This window comes from Salvelinus alpinus, chromosome 16 (genome assembly GCF_045679555.1).
Source record: "Salvelinus alpinus chromosome 16, SLU_Salpinus.1, whole genome shotgun sequence".
Classification (NCBI taxonomy): Eukaryota; Metazoa; Chordata; class Actinopteri; order Salmoniformes; family Salmonidae; genus Salvelinus; species Salvelinus alpinus.
Genome location: NC_092101.1, coordinates 37,724,652 through 37,748,294, shown reverse-complemented (window position 1 = coordinate 37,748,294; position 23,643 = coordinate 37,724,652). Strand labels below are relative to the sequence as shown.

Here is a 23,643-nt window from a genome sequence, read left to right as displayed (position 1 = left end):
AACCAGCTTTATGAGCCACCTGGAATGCATTTCAATTAACAGGTGTGCCTTGTTAAAATGTAATTCGTGGAATTTCTTTCCTTCTTAATGCGTTTGAGCCAATCAGTTGTGTTGTGACAAGGTAGGGTTGGTATACAGAAGACAGCCCTATTTGGTAAAAGACCAAGTCCATATTATGGCAAGAACAGTTCAAATAAGCAAAGAGAAACAGTCCATCATTACTTTAAGACATGAAGCTAGGTCATTCCGGAACATTTCAAGAACTTTGAAAGTTTCTTCAAGTGCAGTCGAAAAAAACCATCAAGCGCTATGATGAAACTGGCTCTCATGAGGACCGCCACAGGAAAGGAAGACCCAGAGTTACCTCTGCTGCAGAGGATACGTTCATTAGAGTTACCAGCCCAAGTAAATGCTTCAGAGTTTAAGTAACAGACATCAACATCAACTGTTCAGAAGAGACTGCGTGAACCAGGCCTTCATGGTCAAATTTCTGCAAAGAAACCACTACTGAAGAACACCAATAAGAAGAGACTTGCTTGGGCCAAGAAACGAGCATTTAATTTTTTATATTTTTAACTAGGCAAGTCAGTTAAGAACAAATTCTTATTTACAATGACAGCCTAGGAACAGTGGGTTAACTGCCTTGTTCAAGGGCAGAACGACAGATTTTTACCTTGTCAGCTAGGGGATTCGATCTAGCAATCTTTCAGTTACTGGCCCAACGCTCTAACCACTAGGCAACCTGCCGACATTAGACTGGTGGAAATCTGTCCTTTGGTGTGATGATTCCAAATTTGAGATTTTGGATCCAACCGCCATGTCTTTGTGAGACGCTGAGTAGGTGAATGGATGATCTCCGCATATGTGGTTCCCACAGTGACGCATGGAGGTGGTGTGATGGTGCTTTGCTGGTGACACGGTCTGATTTGTTTAGAATTCAAGGCACACTTAACCAGCATGGCTACCACAGCATTCTGCAGCGATACGCCATCTAATCTGGTTTGCGCTTAGTGGGACTATCATTTGTTTTTCAACAGGACAATGATCCAACACACCTCCAGGCTGTGTAAGGGCTATTTGACCAAGAAGGGCGATGGAGTGCTGCATCAGATGACTTGGCCTCCACAATCACCTGACCTCAACCCAATTGAGATGGTTTGGGATGAGTTGGACCGCAGAGTGAAGGAAAAGCCGCCAATAAGTGCTCAGCATGTGGGAACACCTTCAAGACGGTTGGAAAAGCATTCTGTTAGCTGGGTACAATATCTACAGAGCAGGCAGAGGTGGAAGTATTGCCATCTATGTTAAATGCAACCTAGATGTCACGGTGTCCATTTCAACTTCTGTTCCCGAGACAGTATGACTGCTTAGTTCTAAATGTGGTCCTTGGTTATAATGCACTATTAACGCTAGCGGGAGTTTATCGCCCACCCTCAGCTCCGGTATCTGCTCTATGCAAACTGTTTGAGTTAATGTCTAATTATGCAAACTCTGAATGATTGATTATCGGAGATCTCCATCTGGACTGGCTGATGCCAGCGTCACTTAAATTAGAGACATTTGTAACGAACTAAATAACTATACCTACCCGTCCTAATCCAAAAGATCTGGAAAAATCTACATTAATAGACCTTATCTTAAAACCTCTAACGAGTCACAAACCCAGATCCGGGATCCCCCCCATCAAAAAAGCTGACTAGCATAGCCTAGCCTAAAGCCACAGGGATATCATATAATCAAATGTTCATGAAATCACAAGTCCAAGACACCAAATGAAAGATACAGATCTTGTGAATCCAGCCATCATTTCCGATTTTTTAAATGTTTTACAGGGAAGACAAAATATGTATTTCTATTAGCTAACCACCATAGCAAAATACAACTTTTTTTTGTCCACCATTTTTTTACTCCATCAGTAGCTATCACTAATTAGACTAAATAAAGATATATATAGCCACTAACCAAGAAACAACTTCATAAGATGACAGTCTGATAACATATTTATGGTATACCTTTTTTTTTTTTTTGAAAAATGTGCATTTTTCAGGTATAAATCACAGTTTACCATTGCAGCCACTATCACAAAACTCACCCAAAGCGACTAGAATAACTACAGAGAGCAACGTGTATTACCTAATTACTCATCTTAAAACATTTCTGAAAAATACACAGCGTACAGCAAATGAAAGCCCAACATCTTGTGAATCCAGACAATATTTCAGATTTTCTAAGTGTTTTACAGCGAAAACACAATATATCGTTATATTAGCATACCACATGAGCTAACATCACCCCAGCATTGATTCAAGGCAAAAAGCGCGATAACGTTATCACCACGAAAATATATTAATTTTTTCACTAACCTTCTCAGAATTCTTCAGATGACAGTCCTGTAACATCATATTACACAATGCATATAGAGTTTGTTCGAAAATGTGCATATTTAGCATCACAAATCGTGGTTATGCTATGTAATCAGTCAAAACATGGCATGCATTCTGGCCGGCGCCATCTTGGAAGGGCACCTAAGTTTACTATTATTTATCGATTAGATTGACTAAAGAAAATACAGGTTGGACAGCTAATGAAAGATGCATTGGTTATTAATGCAACCGCTGATTTAGATTTTTAAAATTAACCTTACTAGACATACAGTGTGCGTTACAGCCAGACTAGTGCCGCAATATTGGCCGAAAAATGCGTTTACATTTTTCCACATAAATACGGAATAAAATCATAAATAGTTCTTACTTTTGGACGAGCTTCCATCAGAATCTTGGGCAAGGTGTCCTTTTGTCCAAAAGAATCGTTGCTTTGTTGTAAAACGTCCACTTCAACGTCGGAACTAGCAGCTAATAGTAGCTACCTGGCACACACATGTCCAAATCCTCAAACGCAATACTACGAAAATTCCGAATGTAGCAATATACTCGCATAAACTGATATAAATCGGTTTCAAATAACTTCGTTATGATGTTTCTAACACCTATTTCGAATTAAATCAGACGGATATATCTTAGCCCGATAACAAGAGCTATTCAACATGCCATTCTGATGTCCCCTCTTGCGCCTTGGCGAGCGTCCAAAAGAACGTACATGTCAATCCATTGCCTTTTATAAACTCTGAGAAATACGTAGAGATTCCATTCCACTTCTCATTGGTTACTGACATCCAGGGGAAGGCGGGTGCAGTTCATTTCGATCCATAGGGCACACACAGAGTTTTAAACTGATCCGAGATCAGAGCCTAGTTTTCAGACCTTCGCATGTCCTGTCATGATTTTCGCTGTAGAAAGAGTTCTGGTTCAACCACAGACATAATTCAAACGGTTTTAGAAACTAGAGATTGTTTTCTATCCAATAGTAATAATAATATGCATATTGTACGAGCAAGAATTGAGTACGAGGCAGTTTAATTTGGAGACGCAAAATGTCGAAGTTGAAACAGCACCCCCTGTAGTGACAAGAAGTTTTAAATACACCTCAAATATAGCTAGGGTGTTATTTGCAAATGACATCAGTGACCACTGCCCTATTACATGTATCAGAGACACTAGGCAGTGACAGTGACCACTGCCCTATTACATGTATCAGAGACACTAGGCAGTGACAGTGACCACTGCCCTATTACATGTATCAGAGACACTAGGCAGTGACAGTGACCACTGCCCTATTACATGTATCAGAGACACTAGGCAGTGACAGTGACCACTGCCCTATTACATGTATCAGAGACACTAGGCAGTGACAGTGACCACTGCCCTATTACATGTATCAGAGACACTAGGCAGTGACAGTGACCACTGCCCTATTACATGTATCAGAGACACTAGGCAGTGACAGTGACCACTGCCCTATTACATGTATCAGAGACACTAGGCAGTGACAGTGACCACTGCCCTATTACATGTATCAGAGACACTAGGCAGTGACAGTGACCACTGCCCTATTACATGTATCAGAGACACTAGGCAGTGACAGTGACCACTGCCCTATTACATGTATCAGAGACACTAGGCAGTGACAGTGACCACTGCCCTATTACATGTATCAGAGACACTAGGCAGTGACAGTGACCACTGCCCTATTACATGTATCAGAGACACTAGGCAGTGACAGTGACCACTGCCCTATTACATGTATCAGAGACACTAGGCAGTGACAGTGACCACTGCCCTATTACATGTATCAGAGACACTAGGCAGTGACAGTGACCACTGCCCTATTACATGTATCAGAGACACTAGGCAGTGACAGTGACCACTGCCCTATTACATGTATCAGAGACACTAGGCAGTGACAGTGACCACTGCCCTATTACATGTATCAGAGACACTAGGCAGTGACAGTGACCACTGCCCTATTAAATGTATCAGAGACACTAGGCAGTGACAGTGACCACTGCGCTATTACATGTATCAGAGACACTAGGCAGTGACAGTGACCACTGCCCTATTACATGTATCAGAGACACTAGGCAGTGACAGTGACCACTGCCCTATTACATGTATCAGAGACACTAGGCAGTGACAGTGACCACTGCCCTATTACATGTATCAGAGACACTAGGCAGTGACAGTGACCACTGCCCTATTACATGTATCAGAGACACTAGGCAGTGACAGTGACCACTGCCCTATTACATGTATCAGAGACACTAGGCAGAAAAACCCTGACCCCTGTATAATTCTAAAGAGAAACTATAAACACTTCCGAGCAGGCCTTTATCCATGACCTTTATTTCTCAGAGCTTTTATCCGTAAACTGCATAATGGACCCAATTTCTTTTCGTCAATTTTTACCTCCATGGCTGATAAACACGGCCCGTTAAAGCAACTTACAGATATACATTTAAAAATTTAAACAAACTAATCCTTGGTTCTCCTGTGATTTAAAAATCATTTTCCTGCAAAAGAATCAAGCATGGGCCTTGGTGAGGAAACCTGGTGAAACAGCTGATTGGCTGCTTTTTATGCAATTGGGGAATAAAAAAGGAAAAAAAAATCTAGGATTTTCTTAGTGCTATGACAGAGTCTGCTGGTGATCCCTCTAAATTATGGAAAACTTTTAACTCACTTAAAACGAGGAAATTCAACGTCCCTGCCGAAGCAAATTACATCGGAATCGGGGATCATCAGTGACTGAACTGAAATTTGTGATGTTTTTAATAAGCACTTTATTTCTGCTGGTGAATGGCCAAAAAAAACAGCCAACATGATCCTGACCGGTCTATTGTTTCAGCCCCTCGGCCTTCAGCTGATGTGGAAAACAGTAAGCCCATTTTTAATTTCCAAAAAGTCACAGAAGATGAGGTCTTATCTGCACGATGTGCTATAGATCGTAAGAAATCGTTAGGCGCTGACAATCTGGATCCATATTTACTCAAGTGTGCAGCGGATCAAGGTATTGTGCACCAGTGAGTATAACATGTTTGTAAAACATAACACACACACACGTCCCCTCACCCGTGCGGCCTCCTTTGCCACTTGTAGCTGGGTGACGAAGTGCGTGTCCGGAGTTGTGAGTGTGACTCTTTCGAACACACACTCCTGCACCTGGGCAATCATCAGGCGGACCAGCATGCATAGTGACGGGCCACTCATATCCAGACTGGGAGCGTTGGAGAAGTTCTCCTTCAGGTAGTTAAATGCACCTGGACACACACACACACAAACAGCTTTTACAAGTATGTTGAAACACAGTAATGACAGAGAAAACGCAAAGCGCAACCAGAAGATGTGTGTGTGTGTGTATCAGTGAGTGCATCGCATGCCATGTTAATGTGAGCGTAAGAATGTGTGGTTACCTGCAGCTCTCTGGAAGGCGTCTATAGCCCGGTCTATGCCAGCTGTAGCAGAGCGGTCCTGTCTGGCTCCTATCTGTGTGTAGAGAGCCCCCACGTTGAACAGCACACTGCCCTTCTCAAATGCCAACGCACGCTGGCACGACGGTACACCTGTTAGAGAGTCATACCTAGAGACAGAGCGGGGGACGGGCAGGTGTGTGAGAGAGGTGCGGGGCAGTTTAGTCTCAGAGCGTTCCCACAGCCCACTGACACTTCATCAGATCAGTCTACTTGAACAGATCAATACTCAATTATGAGGCATCAAAGCCAAAGGAACTGAATAATATTAAATGCTATAGATGGAAGGAAAATAGTGCAGAACCCTACTAGACAACAAATTCAATCCCTTTTAGACAACTTCCTGGACAAAACATTCCACTGAAATAGTGAAGGTGTAAACTTGGTAGTAGAAAACCTAAACAGTATATTTGACCTCTCAGCTTCTCTATCAAATCTAAAAATGTCAAGTAGACAACCTAAAAATTTACAACAATGACACATTTTGATGAAGAATGCAACCTAAGAAAGAAGTTGAGAAACCTATCCAACCAAATACAGAGACCCAGAAAACCTGAGCCTACGCCTTCACAATGGTGAATCACTAAAACAATACAGAAATACACTACGGAAAGAGATGGAACAGTACATCAGAAATCAGCTCAATGTAATTGCAGAATCTAAACCACTTCTGGGAAGATTGGAACACACTAAACATTGAGTTATCCATCCAGAACAGATGGATAAATATGGTATGGATTAGCCACTTCACCAATCTGTTTGGCTCTATAACAAAGAACACAGAAAAAACATACATGATCAAACACAAATCTTAGAATATCAACTATTAAAGACTGGAGAATCCAGTGGTTATGGCAATTACACTGAATGAACTACAGCACAAAATACAAACCCTCCAACGTAGTCACCCTGCACACCCTAATTGACAAACAAACCAAAACAAAGGCAGTCATCCCATGCTTTGTTGATAAAAAAAAAAAGCTTGACTATTTGGCATGAGGGTCTGCTATACAAGTTGATGGAAAGGGGTGTTGGGGAAAAACATTCCAACAAACAAAAAATCCATGTATACAAACAAGTGGTTAAAATGTGCAAAAAACATACATTTCTTTGCACATGGCCATGGGGTGAGACAGGGATGCAGCTTGAGCCCCACCCTCTTCAACATATATCAACAAATTGGCAAGGGCACTGGAACAGTCTGCAGCACCTGGCCTCACCCTACTAGAATCTGAAGTCAAATATCTACTGATGATCTGGTGCTTCTGTCCCCAACCAAGGAGGGCCTACAGCAGCACCTAGATCTTCTGCACAGACTGTCAGACCCAGGCCCTGGCAGTAAATCTAAAATAATGGTAGTTCCAAAAAAAGTTCAGTTGCGAGGACCAAATACAAATTCAATCTAGAGCCCACAAAACACTATACATACCTCGGCCTAAACATCAACGCCCCAGGGAACTTCCGCAAAGCTGTGAACGATCTGAGACAAGGCAAGAAGGGCCTTCTACACCATCAAAAGGAACAAAATTCAACATACCAAATAGGATCTGGCTAATAATAATTGAATCAGTTATAGAACCCATTGTCCTTTGTGGTTATGAGGTCTGGGGTCTGCAAACCAACCAAGAATTCACAAAAATACAAATTGAGGATATGCAAAAATATCCTCAGTGTACAAATTAAAACACCAAATAATGCTTGCAGAGCAGAATTAGGCCGATACCAGCCAATTATCAAAATTCAGAGAAGAGCCGTTAAACTCTACAACCACCTAAAAGTAAAAGATTCCCAAACCTTCCATAACAAAGCAATCACCTACAGCGAGATGAACCTGGAGATGAGTCCCCTAACCAAGCTGGCTCTGTTCAAACAGACTCCACAGAGCCCCAGGACAGCAACATAATTAAACCCAACCAAATCATGAGAAAACAAAGATAATTACTTGACACATTGGAAAGAATTAACAAAAAAAACAGAGCAAACGAGAATGCTATTTGTCCCTAAACAGAGAGTACACAGTGGCAGAATACCTGACCACTGACTGACCCAAACGTAAGGAAAGCTTTGACTATGTACAGACTCAGTGAGCATAGCCTTGCTATTGAGAAAGGCCACCGTAGGCAGACCTGGCTCTCAAGAGAAGACAGCCTATGTGCACACAAAATGGGGAAACTGAGCTGCACTTCCTAATCTCCTGCCAAATATATAACCATTTTAGAGACATATTCCCTACAGATCAGAGACCTACAAAGAATTCAAAAACCAAACCCAATTTTGATAAACTCCCATATCCATTGGGTGAAATACCACAGTGTGCCAACACAGCAGCAAGATTTGTGACCTGTTGCCCCAGGAAAAGGGCAACCAGTGAAGAACAGACACCACTGTAAATACAACCCATATTTCTGTTTATTTATTTTCCCTTTTGTACATCATTATAACACTGTATATATACACACATGGCATTTAAAATGTCTCTATTCCTTTGGAATGTTTGTGAGTGTAATGTTCACTGTTCATTTCACTTTTGTTTATTATCCATTTCACTTGGTTTGGCAATGTTAACATATGTTTCCAATGCCAATAAAGCCCCTTGAATTGAGAGAAGGGAGAGAAACAGAGGATGAGATATGAGAGAGATGAGTAAGAGACGTGCGCATGCATGCGGTGGTTTGCAGTGTGTGTGTACGCGCACGTCTGGTTTGGGTGTATACCAGTGGAAGTGGACTCCTAGTGTTCTGTGTGGGGGGAAGAACCTCTGGTCCAGGTAGTACAGCTGGTTATAATACTCCATCAGAAGCTCCAAACCTGCTTCATTACGACTGGGGGTACGCATGGCCTGTTGACAACAAACACACACTTAATACACACATTAACACAACGCAACATGGAATAACATGCATATTTACAGCCACAGAGGATCAACCAGTCAGCCAATAGTCACGAGTACATTTACATGCACAGTAATAATTGGATATTAAAATGATTATGCAGTAGTCAGATTACACAATAGTCATGTAAAACACCTTACTCAGCTTATCTTAATTGGCGTAAAGTCCAAATCGAAGTAAACGTATGTCAATTAAAACACCTGGTTTTCTGAGCAATCTTTCAAATCATTAGGACATGTAAATAAATAAATGGGCATTCCAGCTGTGCAGGTGCTAGCACCAGCCGAGAGCCTTCCTCGTTAGTCTTAGACGTAATTCACATACAAACTTTATATGTCCGAACTGAGAATCAAATATGATTCCCAAAAATAACATGGCCGCTGTGGTAGAACCTTTATTTTGATTGGTGATTTTCTGCATTTATCAGTGTCATCAGGTAGCTTGATTTCAGATGTGTCCATGTAAACAGGATTATTAGGGAAAGCATTCTTCTTGCAAAGCATGTAAACGTTTTAATCGAACTACTATATTAATCAGACCATCGATAATAATCACATTATTGCGTGCATGTAACCGTACTCAATGTCAAATCCACTAGGTGGCAGCATCTTCAACAGCATGAGCAGGTAATTAGCATTTCAAGCTGAGGGTATCTAACCTGTCTGAGCTCCATAAACTCCTTGATCTCCTTCTCAAACAAAGAGCTGTCCTCTCCATAGTGCTCACAGATAACGTCCTGACAAAGTGATGAAAAATTAGATACATTTTAAATAAAGTGAGTACTGAGAACGAGCAAGAGAGATATTATCCATTGTCCTCACCTTGAGGGAGGCCGTAAGGTCCTATCGTCCTTACCTTGAGAGGGACAGTGAGGTCCACTTCCTTGGTCTCCTTCAGACCCAGTGGGATCATGGGAACATTGATGGCTTCACTTAAGGAGAGAGACCAACACGTGTTTTAAATGACATTTGTCACAAACCGCCACAGAAAAACCCAAACCTCCCTCCCCATCTGTCTCCCTGTACTATTACAGTAACTATATTGGGCAGTAGCCCCTCACTCCTCTAATACCACAACACAGTGCATTAACTCCACCCCTCACCATGGGGTAATTAATGACAGTAATCACAGGATTTGTCCCCCTTGTGACCCTGAGCTTCAGCTGGGATGGAAGAAACCTCAGAACTGTGCCTGGCTAACACAGACACACACAACTCACTTCATTACTGGCATTCCAGGCCACTCATTAGACTATAATTAGCGCAAATAGGCCACCGCATTGTGTGTTCGCGCCCTCCACCAGGGTGTGTGCTTTTACACCAGGCTGATCTCTAGAAACAGACTTCAATTTTGGACGTTTTAAAAAAAGGTCCTGAGAACGGCGATATGCCTTCTTCAGCACTCACAAAACAAAAATAGCAATATTATTGGCCAGCACTGGCGCGAACTCATGATACTCTGAGGGCGAAGAGCGCTACTCTGATCACTGCATCATGGCAGTTCACAATGCTCTAACAAGCCGGGAGAATACTTGATACTTCATGGAAACAGCATCTTGTTTTTGTAAAGCCTCCAAACCATAGCCCTAATCTTAAAAGAAAACTACACCAAAACTATTAATGCATTGTTAATTATGTCCCAAAATGTTTTGCTGGTCAGCAATCAAGTTGTCAAGATATGCAACTTTCAAAATACAGAAAAACATCCCCGTATGACGCATCATATGATGCAAAATGCGTCACACGGGGATGATGTCTGTATTTTGAAAGTTACATATCTTGACAACTAGATTACTGACCAGCAAAACATTTTGGGACTATGTCAACAATGGACTAATGAAACAAATACCAAAAGCTCTCAGTTGGAATTTTCCATTAGCCACTTGGCATGAATACCTAAATGTAACCTTGAGTTGTTTGTTTTAACCCTGTAACCACGTGGAATTAACCTTGGTAACGACATGGAATTAATGCATTAAAAAAAGACGTTCATCCATAATACATCAAATTTCTAAGTAAAACTATGAGATCTTGTTGTTCACATGTTACCTCTCGGTCTGGTAGACCTCCATATTGCTGTTGAGTTCCTCTAGCTCTTCCTTCAGTAGCTGCAGGTTAGAGTTGACAAAGCTCAGCTCTAGAGCCACAGTCTCCTTTACCTTGTTGTTAGTGGTGGCTCTGCAACACAAACATGTTCATATCAGATTTTATTATACAAACACCATACTAGCACAATATATAAAAATACCATACAGAAACAGGATAACGCATTTTGTCCATGGGCATTTGTCAAATGGTCAACAGGCAGCAGTGTGTTTGATGACATAAGCGTTCGTTACTGTGGATGACTGGCTGATCTGATGTAAACAACGCTAACATTTTAGAACGTTCCTCAAACGCGAGGCATCACTTAGTTGTCATGATATCCGACAGACACTTCTCTCCACGTCACAGAAATCCTGGGTACTCCCCCTGGTTACGGAATGGACACTTTCTGGAGCCCCGAGGAGTTTTGGGCTGATAACTAACACACACAAAGCAATTAGCCCAAATGTTGGTTATTTAACTACAATGACCAGAATACATTGAGCCTTCCACTTGTCCAGGCAAGTCTCGTAGGGCCGACCGATACGGCGAAGGAGAGAGACAGAGCGCCAGATCGAGAAGGATAGAGAGCAGTTGTTGCTTTGTGAGGCATCTCTATCCGACAATACATGATCTAAGTAATTCATTGTTGGTATTCAGAAGTCATAAAAATATGCTTGAGCTACTTTGAAGAACTACTAAAATAGTGATTGTCAGAAAGCAGCGCTATAGCCAGCTACTAGTCTATATGGGATGACTTGTTGGGACAGAGACACCGCCTGAGAAGAGATGATCAAATTAAAAAATGTCACAACTGAAATATTTTATTGATGTAAAGTAATGTGAATAAATGGTTGATAAGTGATACGCAGTAATGAGCAGTCACTGCCATCATGGGGCTTTTATTAATTGCTTTATTCTGTGTTGTTACAGCATGCAACCCACATAATGCATTTGTTTAAACCAAATCAAAAACGTGACTATTTTTCAAAAACCGAACAGACTTGAAAAAGCCCTTGTCGCTCAGCACATACACAACGGTGATTAACTTGGATGAGAAAGCGACTCCCTTTGTCAGAAGACAATTAGGAATCAACGAGAGCCAGTCTTTCAACCGCAACGGGAGACTTGTCCCGGATTAGAAGACCGACACACACAGGTGAAAGGTTACCCTATTTTAACTAGGTGTTTGTTGACAGGCATGTTGACACCTGTCTGAGTCAGAGACAGAGTTAACCAACAGACACACACACCTTGAACCACCAATCTGTGACACCCCCCCCCCCCACACACACACTAATATAAACACTGTCCTGTTACACCAGCCCACAGTATATAAACACACTGTCCTGTTACACCAGCCCACAGTATATAAACACACTGTCCTGTTACACCAGCCCACAGTATATAAACACACTGTCCTGTTACACCAGCCCACAGTATATAAACACCAGCCCACAGTATATAAACACACTGTCCTGTTACACCAGCCCACAGTATATAAACACACTGTCCTGTTACACCAGCATGCCACCACATATGACATCAGCCAATCAGAAGCTCTAATGAGATACACCCCCTCCTAGGTTCCATTACATATGTGGGTGTGGGACACTGGTGAGGATAAACATGTCTCCCAATTAAACCCAGAAAATCAGAGATGAGATTCCTGCAGACAGCTGCCCTCCCTGGGAAAATACTTATCTTTATGGGAATGGGAAGGTGCAGCAGCTGGACGAGACAAGCCTGTTGATTGGTGGCTGACTGGTGGTGCCAAGGACGTCTGTAAGCCAGTCTCAATAGAGGGGGAAGGAAGGGACAGGTCTGGGTGCTGCTGGGGGGGGGGGGGGGGGGGGTCATCTAGTGCAACCATTTAACACGCATATGGGCCTAAATATTTACTGTGCGACCTGGAATTTCAATTTAGGAGCATCAGCTTAAATAGCAAATTTCTCAATTTAAGCGCAAATGTGCTCCTTGTAAAAAAGGTCAGCATAGAGCCCTGCCATAGAGACAACCACATAAGAGGGGTGGCTATAGGGCCAAACAGCAAATTCTGAAGCAGGACAATTTGATTCATGTTCTAGCCTCAGAGGACTGAATCAACTATAAAAAGCTGGTGAATGGGATACATGGTGCATGACATCTCTACTAATTCAATGACTAGGCTGATCTTATTCTATATTTCCCTTATGCTAGCTTTTCTCAAAACCTAAAAAAACAAGTGAGGGGAGGGAGAGTTGATACACGGGGAGGGTTGGTTTTCTTTCAATTAGCTTGATGTTGTTCATCATATGACAGCCTGACTCAGCAGCTCAACAGCCCACTAAAGAAAGAGGAAGCACACTGCTCTGCTTTAATTCAATTAAGTCTCCTCTCCCCATTCTCCTGCTCCTCATCCTTTCTGATGAATGTGGATGTTAAAGACAGTGTCCAACGTACCATAGCTCTGCTCCTCTACATAACCACTCAGACACACCATGTCCTTCAGTGGCTCCCACAGTAACACTGTACATATACAAGCGTGGGATGAATTTGATGAACTGTTTGAAAGGATCAGAATGACGCTAATGCTCTGAGGTTGGTTTGATGTGCTATAAAACACTAGGTCAGCTTTGATGTCCTGCCACCAGCCGCTTTCTTCCTCCTTTCTCTGAAATAAAATCGTAATTACTTTAAAGGAGACAGAATGAGAACAGGCTGTATTAGAACTGTACAAGTTCAGCACAGGTCAGAGAAAGAGTATGTGTGTTTGATAAGACCACCCAACTGGCAAGTTACACTTTAAAACTGAGGGGAGAAGAAAAAATAAATCAAATAAACTGAATCAAACCTGCCGATTGACCACAGACACACAGAGAGCCATAAAACAAGGTGGTGTGTTTGAGGCGTTCCCCATACACCCTAAAATAGTTTGGTAGATCCATCTGCTAGTGTTTATATGTGATACAGCTCAATGTTTCCACAGGTAGTGGGGCTCTGGGTTCCTTCTCCACCACAGCGGAGGAAGTGGATGCGTCTCAGAGCTGCCGGGAGGACAGTGTACACACAGGATCAGAGACAGTATTTGTCCACTGGTACAATGACCTGTCCTTTCCCTCACCCACCCCAGCTCACCTGAAGAGGTTTTCAGCCCCAGCCCTCATCCTCATCTCCTTGTTGATCTGCTGGTTGATACGAGCCCTACGGTGCTGCAGCTTACTGCGCTGGGTCTGGGAACACGGATCACAACCCTGGAGAGAAGGGGGGGGAATAGATTGTGGATAATGCATAACATGCTAAAGCACATATGTCTGTCTGCTTGCTTGTGTCTAGGCCCTATGTGTAGTTCTAGTTTACATGCATTTGTGTATAATAAGCGTCTATTAAACACTAACTGCAGGTAAAACAGAGTACTCCTAGCCGAACAGGTAGGGGTTGGTGGACTGTTCAGTGGATTACATTAAAGCCCTGTAATAGATACATCTGAGCACCTCGTTAGTTTCCCTCCCTGATTAAGTATAAGTGATTAACCCTTCACACTTGTGTACGGGTTAAAAATGGCAGATTTGAACACCGGTAAGCGCCTAAATTGGAATGCAATGGCTGTACATTAACATGCTCTACATGAGGTAAGAGTTCAGTGTCTCCGCCTCACAGCTCTGTATGGGTTTTGACTGACAGCCGGTCTGAACTTGAGCACGACAAGATCTTGCCCACATCCCTACCGCTAGATGGGCAACTGTTGTTCGAGTGAGGCGAAATAGTGTAAATTACGAGGACTCAATGCATTTTGAAAGATGAGACATTGAGGATTATAATAAATACCACTGATGTCATACAAGCAAACCAAAACGCCCGTGAGTCCAAATGTGCACTTCACATTTCAATATCATAAAACTCATGTAATATACAGTGTCAACGTTTATCACTACTATGTGTGATGTACAGTTACAAGATGACATGGCATTATACCCTGGCTTGTCCTGAACACAGTGAACCTGTGCTTTGTTATATTATGAAGAAAATCTGCCACGGACAACGCACTCACGACTATTCATTGCACACCAAAATTACAATCTGCTTCTCTGAATTGCCGTGTGAAAGCTTAACACTTTTTATTTTATTTCACCAGGTAGGCCAGTTGAGAACAAGTTCTCATTTACAACTGCAACCTGGCCAAGATAAAGCAAAGCAGTGCGACAAAAACACAGAGTTACATGTGAGAAACAAAAGTACAGTCAATAACACAATAGAAAATTCTATATACATTGTGTGCAAATAGAGTAAGGAGGTAAGGCAATAAATAGGCCATAGCAGCTAAGTACTAAGATAGTATTTTATAAATTTAGCTAGTCATGTTGGCAATAGAACAAGCTTTCAAATTATTCCCACCTGACCCAGATTGCGATTTATAATGGACTGTTTTTGGATTGCTTAAAAACAACAGTTAGTGTAAAGGCAGGTATGTAGGTCTGTGTTCTAAACACAACTACACGTGTACTTGCTCTAATTCCTCAACGGCATAGATAGGATCTCGAAAAATAACCTCATAGTTGAAGACTTCTTTAGGTCATGAAAGTGCATTGAAATTACTTAGGAACTGTGTACACTTTAGATAAGGTGTGCGGCCACTTGGAAACACCAGTTAGACCGCTCACCCCAAATTCTCCAATCATTTTCTTATGTTACTGAATGTATCCTGAGTATTTTCAGATTTTGTTATCAACAAATGCAGCGAAAAGTACAGTAAATGTAAAATAAACATGAAATTCAACAGTGTAATGTTTGGATTCAGTCTTGTGTCAGGTGAACTGTTGTGTCCTCACCTTTAATCTAATGTTCCCATAGTCTCCAAACTTTTCCTTTAAATTGCTACCATGGTTATGCATATGCTCTCCATATTTCTTGTGTTTGAAACATTTCAAATGTGGCCCTATCCATATAGGCCAATTCACACGTGTAAGGGGTTAAGACCACCCTCCTCCGTTATAGTTAGGATCAGATAGCCTATTACATTGGCAACAGGATCCCCGTGGCGATGGTTGCCAAGAGACCAAGCCCCAGTAGACCTCAGTCAGTAACCTGCTGTGAGGTAAGTCCTTAGACGTCACGGCCCACGGAGCGGAGGAGACTTGGAACACCTCTTACACCTGACCCCTGCCTACGATAGAAATACAGCCACCAGAAGTTAGCAGTGCTCTTTTTTCCAACACCAACTTCATCCACCACGTCTATAAGTGGCTAAGATGGGCTCTGAGATCTCATCTTAGAAGACATGAGGCTGGGAAGAGGAGGTGAGCTATGGTCACTGGTAATGGGGTGAGTAATTGCCACTTGCTGCTAGGAGATCAGAGCCTAGATCAGGACTGTACTAGTGTCTGATGATGCTGCTGCACCATACTATGAGTAGAGCTGGAATGGGGTCTCAACCCAGGGCCACCTGTTACAGACACCCGACTCCACTGTAGTCTTCCTTCAGTCTGCTGATAAAGGACAAGACATGAACATGTCTTGCCAACATGTAGGCCTACAATCGTCAGGAAAAGAACAGAAAATGACAGTTGATGTTCTGTGGTCAGAAGCGATAGGACCCCCCCCCCCCTCTCCATTTCCTTCCCCCTCCCAACTCCCTCCATCCCCCTCTCTAAACCAACCCTCTCTCCATTTCCTTCCCTCTCCCAACCCCCTTCATCCCCCTCTCTAAATCAACCCTCTCGCCATTTCCTTCCCTCTCCCAACCCCCTTCATCCCCCTCTCTAAACCAACCCTCTCTCCATTTCCTTCCCTCTCCCAACTCCCTTCATCCCCCTCTGAGTTGTTTGTTTTGTGAGCGTGCGCCCAGTAATCCTCAGAGTGCTTGTAGGGATTAGGGTGCTCGCCTAGCCATGCTCCAGTAGCCTGCCTTCAGGCCCCTGCTCCATTCTCCCAGTTTAGCCATAGCCGTGCTCCAGTTCCAAGCCTCCAGACCCAGCTCATCCATAGCCATGCTTCAGTCCCCTGATCCAGCCTCCCAGCTCAGCCATAGCTGCCCTCCAGACCCAGGGCCCCAGCCCACTGCCCCAGCTCAGCCATAGCTGCCCTCCAGACCCAGGGCCCCAGCCCACTGCCCCAGCTCAGCCATAGCTGCCCTCCAGACCCAGGGCCCCAGCCCACTGCCCCAGCTCAGCCATAGCTGCCCTCCAGACCCAGGGCCCCAGCTCAGCCATAGCTGCCCTCCAGACCCAGGGCCCCAGCCCACTGCCCCAGCTCAGCCATAGCTGCCCTCCAGACCCAGGGCCCCAGCCCACTGCCCCAGCTCAGCCATAGCTGCCCTCCAGACCCAGGGCCCCAGCCCACTGCCCCAGCTCAGCCATAGCTGCCCTCCAGACCCAGGGCCCCAGCCCACTGCCCCAGCTCAGCCATAGCTGCCCTCCAGACCCAGGGCCTCAGCCCACTGCCCCAGCTCAGCCATAGCTGCCCTCCAGACCCAGGGCCTCAGCCCACTGCCCCAGCTCAGCCATAGCTGCCCTCCAGACCCAGGGCCCCAGCCCACTGCCCCAGCTCAGCCATAGCTGCCCTCCAGACCCAGGGCCCCCAGTTCAGCCATAGCTGCCCTCCAGACCCAGGGCTCCAGCCCACTGCCCCAGCTCAGCCATAGCTGTGCTCCAGGCCCAAGCCAGGGGACAGCAGGGATACAGCAGGGGGTGAAATGGGGTAACTAGGCTCTCCTAGCCACATACCATCAGTACCATGACACCTCCCAACTGGACAGTATCCTACTCCAATCTACCCCCAATGACGCAATAGCAGACCCCCAACCTAAGTCACCAATAGTTCACCAACATAAGGCAACTCAATGCAGGTCCAGGATACCCCTCAATGAATTTGTCAACGATTCAGTAATTACACTGCATGGAAATGCATGTTAATAATAAATAACTTTGAAGAGTACATATTTGATCTGGTATTTATTTTAATATTATTTGTAGTGTCATAGCATATGCTGTCAATTTTTCCGTTTGGACGTGTAATATAAAAGGTGTTGGTACAGTACCGTGTTTTTGGAGCTACAACTGCGTATCCCTCACCTTTCTGATACTCCCGTTGTGATTCCCCTCCTCCATCCGTGCGGGAAGCTCCAACTCCTCGTCTGAGCCAGCGTCAGACATCTCTGGCTCTCTACAACAGAATGTCCCAAGGCCGTTAATTTGTACAAAATAAAACCACCACTTTTCCTCCCGTTCTACTCTAGCCAACCCTACCAGTTATTGTCACGGCATTTCTAAGACAAGCAGACAGTGTTTAAGTGTTATATAGTTTCTATGGTTGGAACAATATCGAAACTAGAAACAAGTGAACTGGGATTGAATAGAGGAGCTCGTTCTGCCTAGCGGTTGATGTTAGTAACATAGCATTGTCCCACAACTAAACAGTACACTTGCCTCGTCGCAGGTTCTTCTCCCATCATCAAGCCAGGACGCTATGCAACTTGTTGCACCAATACTTGCAGGCCAGGGTCTGTTGCGATGGATGGGAAGAGAGCAAATCAACATAGGAAAGACCCGTAACAAAACAATCACGGTCTAATTTTACAACTTGCATTCGCGCAACTCTCTCGCACAAAAGACAAACGAAATAACTCGTGGCGTGGCTTTATTCCAGGAGGCGGTGTCTTTAAATGCAAAATAACCAATGACATAACACTTACATTAATTGACGTTGATTTTTACGAATCAAAATATGATATTTCTCTAACTGACAAGTTAAACTGTCCAATTGTGAATCCCATGGGCGATTGCAAAATTGTGGAATTACAGTTGCCCATAGCAACGGTTTCCACTATAAACAATTAACTGTAACTAAATGTAATCTCAAATGTAATCTACGTAATCCCAAAAGTAATTATTTCGAGGACCTTGACCTTAAACAAACACTAGTAATTCTGCATACTACAACAAAGGATAAAGGCCCACCTTTCTGTTAAAAATAGCTATACATTGATGAGGTGTAGTCACTTTTGAGGACACAAACTCAAGTACACAGTACAAATATGATAAAATTATGAAAATATGAAATATTTTACAGCATATGATGTATTTCCTATTCAACAAAACTGTATGAATAAGGGTTGAAATGACTTATAATTTGATTATACTGTATTTAGAAAGCTATAAAACTACTAACTATAAGATTTCACCTTCCTTATAAGTGTAAAATACGTATCTGTATGTTTAGTGTTAGAGTAAATGTGCTATTTTCTAAAGGTGTCTCTTGATAAAAACGTCTGCTCCCATTGCTGTGAACTTCTCATGGAGCTCTATTTTAGGGTGTGTTCTTAAATTCGCTCTGGCTATCTGTCGATTTCAGAGCACTCTCATCTGAGTGTGGCAAAGCGCAGAACAACTGATTAATTCACTAACACGCTGACCAGACACGTCGCGTGCGTGAGCGTCGCAAAATAAATTTAGAAATCTGTTTATTCAATTATTGCAACCACACTGCTCGCGCACGCCAACGAGCGTCTGCGATGCCAAGGGCTAAAATAGAAGTCATTCCTATTTCTGACGCAGATCGCGCTCAGAGTCCTGCCTCTCCCATCTCCTCATTGGTTTATAGAAGCAGGTACCCACGTGCCATCTCCTCATTGGTTTATAGAAGCAGGTACCCACATGCCATCTCCTCATTGGTTAAACCCACGTGGGTGATTGAAAGACTAACTGTTTTGCCGGTTGTCGTGGTAATACTATGAAAGTTTAGATACATCACCAAATAAGTTCAACGATGAAAACGCCTGGAAGGAGGAGAGATGACTAGAAACGATTCGGTTGGCCGTTTTATGTGTAGATTAATTTGTCGGAGTAGAGGACCTTGTACAGTTCAGGTAAAATAACAACTCAATGTTTATATCCCAGGACAAATTAGCTAGCAACAGCAAACTAGCTAAATAGGACAAATTAGCTAGCAAGTGCAAGCTAACTAGCTAAATTACCATACATGTTTAATGCTTTTCGACCTGTCCCCAAATTAATATCATTGGTTCAGAGTTTGTTTTGATATTTTAACCTGCGTGTCGTGATCGGTGTAGGGGGACAAAATAAATTTATGCACGATAGCGCACGCGTGCAGCCGGTTTGGGTTCTGTGTAAAAGCCGTTGGGGGAGTGGGTTCTAAGCTAATTTATTAGATTTTTTAAAAATGGTCATCCCATGGATCATTTAGCTAATCGATTTGGAATTTTTTGACCCCTTTAGGTATTTTATGTAAAAAATGATTTGATATAATATTGAATTTGGCCTTTACTACTTTAGCACATAGAAACGCTTTGAATAACATATTTATAAAGACAGGTCTTGAAGTGTCTGTCCTATATGTAGGAGATATAATATTTTGTTTTTTTGGCCACATATTTAACCCCTTATTTTTGTTGCCACTAAACGACCTCCATACTTCCATTTGTTTTTATGGGTTACCTTCAGATGAGCCCAGTGACACTTGTGGAGGTCATAGAGCAAACTGTTTTTGTGAGAAGACCAATTTTTGGGATGTCTCATGGTCTGACAAACACCGATGTAGCTCGGCCACCATAGATGGACGCACGAGTGCGTCAATAGACTCTTAAGAATTAAAATCTATGAATTATTTTAGATTAATGGCTATAAATCGATCTCTGCTATAGTGATGAAACTACTCTCTCCTGCTGCGCTACGATGTAAGGATTGCAGGCATGTGCTTTGTCAGTGGCTGTGATGTAGGGTTCAGGCAAATCCCAGCTTCAAGTGGTTTCAGAATTCACATCCTACATTACACATATATAGTGTCTGTGGGAACCTGGGCTATCGGTCAATGCAAGCCATTTCGATCTACGGTGTCCACAGATCGATTTATACATGAAAATGTTGGTCGGTACCAGAACCACGCAGGTCCCCTAAACTTGACATCTAGTATATAACAAAGCCACAAAGTCAAAATTTGCTATATCATAAAATGATGAAAACAAAAATGTAAGGTTAGGGTTAGGCATAAGTTTAGCAGTGTGGTTAAGGTCAGGGTTAACGTAGGGGTTCAGCTTAAAATGACATTTTAAGAAGATAAATTGTGGAAATATAGGCATGGTTTATGACATTATCTCTGTGTTAACTAGTGATGACCCACAGCAACGCCTAGACCCTGGCATCGAAAGGAAACCCCTGGGTGGGCTGTCACTAGTAAACACAGCCACAGAGTCCAAATTGGCTATTATAGTAAAAATGTATAAAAACTAAAATTCTCCTTTTTAAAGAGAGGCGGGGTTTAGCCATAATTATGACTTTGTGGCTATGGTAACTAGTGACAACCCCTTGGTTGGGAAGCACGCTCATGATGATAGAACGCACAGAATGGAACCAGCAGAATCCAAATCCATCGGATGTAGTGATCGCAATATAGTAGCCATAACTAGGAAAACCAAAGTTCCAAAGGCTGGGCCTAATATAGTGTATAAGAGGTCATAAAATAAGTTTTGTAGTGATTCCTATGTTGTTGATGTAAAGTATATTTGTTGGCCTGTAGAGTGTAATGAGAAGCAACCAGACGCTGCACTTGACATTAATGAAATTGCTTATTACAGTTACTAATAAGAATACACTCATTAAGAAAATGACTGTAAAAACTGTTAAATGAGGAATTAAAAAATGGTTTGGTTGAGAGGGATGATGCAAAAGGAATGGCAAATAAGTCTGGCTGCACAACTGATTGGCAAACATAGTGCAAATTGAGAAATAATGTGACTAATCTGAATTTAAAAAAGAAGAAACTATACTATGAAACAAAGATAAATGTCATAAAGAATGATAGTAAAACACTTTGGAGCACCTTAATTGAAATTTGGGGCAAAAAGGCAAACTCAGCTCCATTGTTCATTGAATCAGATGGTTCATTCATCACAAAACCCACAAAACCCAATCACTTTAATCATTTATTCATTGGCAAGATTATCACATTTATGCATGAAATGCCAACAACAAACGCTGACACTACACATCCAAGTATAGCTGATCAAATTATGAAAGACAAGCACTGTAATTTTGAATTCTGTAAAGTGAGTGTGGAAGAAGTGAAACAATTATTGTTGTCTATCAACAATGACAAGCCACCGGGGTCTGACAACTTGGATGGAAAATGACTGAGGATAATAGAGGACGGTATTGCCACTCCTATTTGCCATGTTTTCAATCTAAGCCTACTAAAGAGTGTGCAAGGTCTCCTCTCCTTGTCTGTCAAATCAACCAGTGTGTTTTCCCATTATATTCCCTGAGTACCCTAGCCCTTCAGTTGGCTCTGATTGATTCCGGAGCTGCCGAGAATCTCTTAGACAGCGCACTGGCCACTGCATTGCGCATTCCTTTGGTTCCCCTACAGTCACCCATTCCAGTTCGAGCCTTGGATAATCGTCCAATAGGGACAGGGCTCGTACATCACATTACTGTTCCTGTTCCTGTTTCTTTGCTGACCCATGACACTCATTCAGAACAGATCACTTTCTTGATTATAGACACCCCCACGCACCCCATTGTTTTAGGTCTCCCCTGGTTGAGTTTGCATAACCCGGTTATTTCCTGGTCTGAGAGGAGACTGCTGGGTTGGTCCCAGGAGTGTCTGGGGAGGTGTCTCGTGGTGTCTGTCAACACCACTACGGTGGAAAGTCCGGACTGTGCTTCTCAAGTGGATTTACCACAGGAGTACCAGGATCTGCTCTGGGTTTTCTCAAAGACCCAGGCTACACGCCTGCCTCCCCATCGCCCCTGGGACTGTGCCATTGACCTGTTGTCTGACGCAGCCCTCCTGAGAGGACATGTCTATCCCCTCTCCTATGCAGAGACTGAGGCCATGGAGACCTATGTAAAGGAGAGTCTCCAGCAAAGTTTTATCCGCCCCTCTAAATCACCAGCCTCCTCAAGCTTCTTTTTTGTCAAAAAGAATGATGAGGGACTGCGCTCCTACATTGATTATCGAACACTGAACAAGGCCACCGTCAAGTTCAGCTATCCTTTACCCCTCATCCCAACCATCATCGAACAAATGTGAGTATTACGAGTATCTCGTAATGCCATTTGGCCTGTCTAATGCTCCTTCAGTATTCCAAGCCTTCATCAACGAAGTGTTTCGGGACATGCTGGGACGGGGCGTAGTGGTCTATATAGACAACATTTTGATCTATTTTGCTGACCGCGTCCAGCATGTCTCATTAGTCAGGTCTGTGCTGAGAAGACTGTTGGAGTATGATCTATATACAGTATATGTTAAACAGGGGAAATGTTTGTTTTTCCAGCGGTCCGTGTCCTTTTTGGGCTATCTCATCTCCACGGAGGGACTGGAGATGGAGGAGCAACGCGTCAGTGCAGCCAGGTCATGGCCCATCCCCAACTCCGTTAAAGCAGTCCAGCGATTCGCCAACTATTTCAGGAGGTTCATCCGGGGCTTCAGCACGGTGGTCGCGCCTCTTACCTCCCTGCTGAGAGGAGGTCCCCAGCGGCTTCGTTAGACGGTGGAGGCTGAGAGGGCGTTCGAGACGCTGAAGGCACGTTTCACCATTGCTCCCTTGTTGGCACATCCCGACCCCTCACTCCCCTTCATCGTCAAGGTGTATGACTCCAAGGTAGGATTCGGGGCAGTGCTGTCCCAGCGTACCGGAACCCCTTCAAAGCTGCGGCCCTGCGCTTTCTTCTCTAAGCAGCTGAGCCCCGCCCAGAAGAACTACGAGATAGGGGACCAGGAACTCTTGGCGGTCAAGAAGGCTCTGAAGGCATGAAGGCACTAACTGTCACGGATCCCCCCGGTACTGCTGCTCATTCTGTTCACCAGTTCT

The 23,643-nt window shown here is 43.4% G+C and overlaps 1 protein-coding gene across 3 annotated transcripts in view; it reads right to left on the bottom strand.

The window, feature by feature from the left end:
• Positions 1-18,448, bottom strand: part of rhpn1 (rhophilin, Rho GTPase binding protein 1) — a 29,963-nt gene extending 11,515 nt beyond the window's left edge. Inside the window, exons 1-9 of one of the 3 annotated variants that reach the window (XM_071346115.1) lie at positions 18,242-18,448; positions 17,888-17,978; positions 13,956-14,071; positions 10,803-10,931; positions 9,610-9,685; positions 9,413-9,490; positions 8,578-8,702; positions 5,807-5,973; positions 5,466-5,653 (exon numbers count right to left, since the gene is read on the bottom strand). In XM_071346115.1, coding sequence (XP_071202216.1) covers positions 5,466-5,653; positions 5,807-5,973; positions 8,578-8,702; positions 9,413-9,490; positions 9,610-9,685; positions 10,803-10,931; positions 13,956-14,071; positions 17,888-17,978; positions 18,242-18,267 — 996 coding nt within the window. In that variant the 5' untranslated portion in view covers positions 18,268-18,448. Of the gene's footprint in view, positions 1-5,465; positions 5,654-5,806; positions 5,974-8,577; positions 8,703-9,412; positions 9,491-9,609; positions 9,686-10,802; positions 13,492-13,671; positions 13,865-13,955; positions 14,074-17,887; positions 17,979-18,241 lie in introns of those variants that run through there. The other 2 variants (XM_071346116.1, XM_071346117.1) reach the window with 2 other exon arrangements.
• Between the last annotated feature and the right edge of the window lie 5,195 nt (positions 18,449-23,643).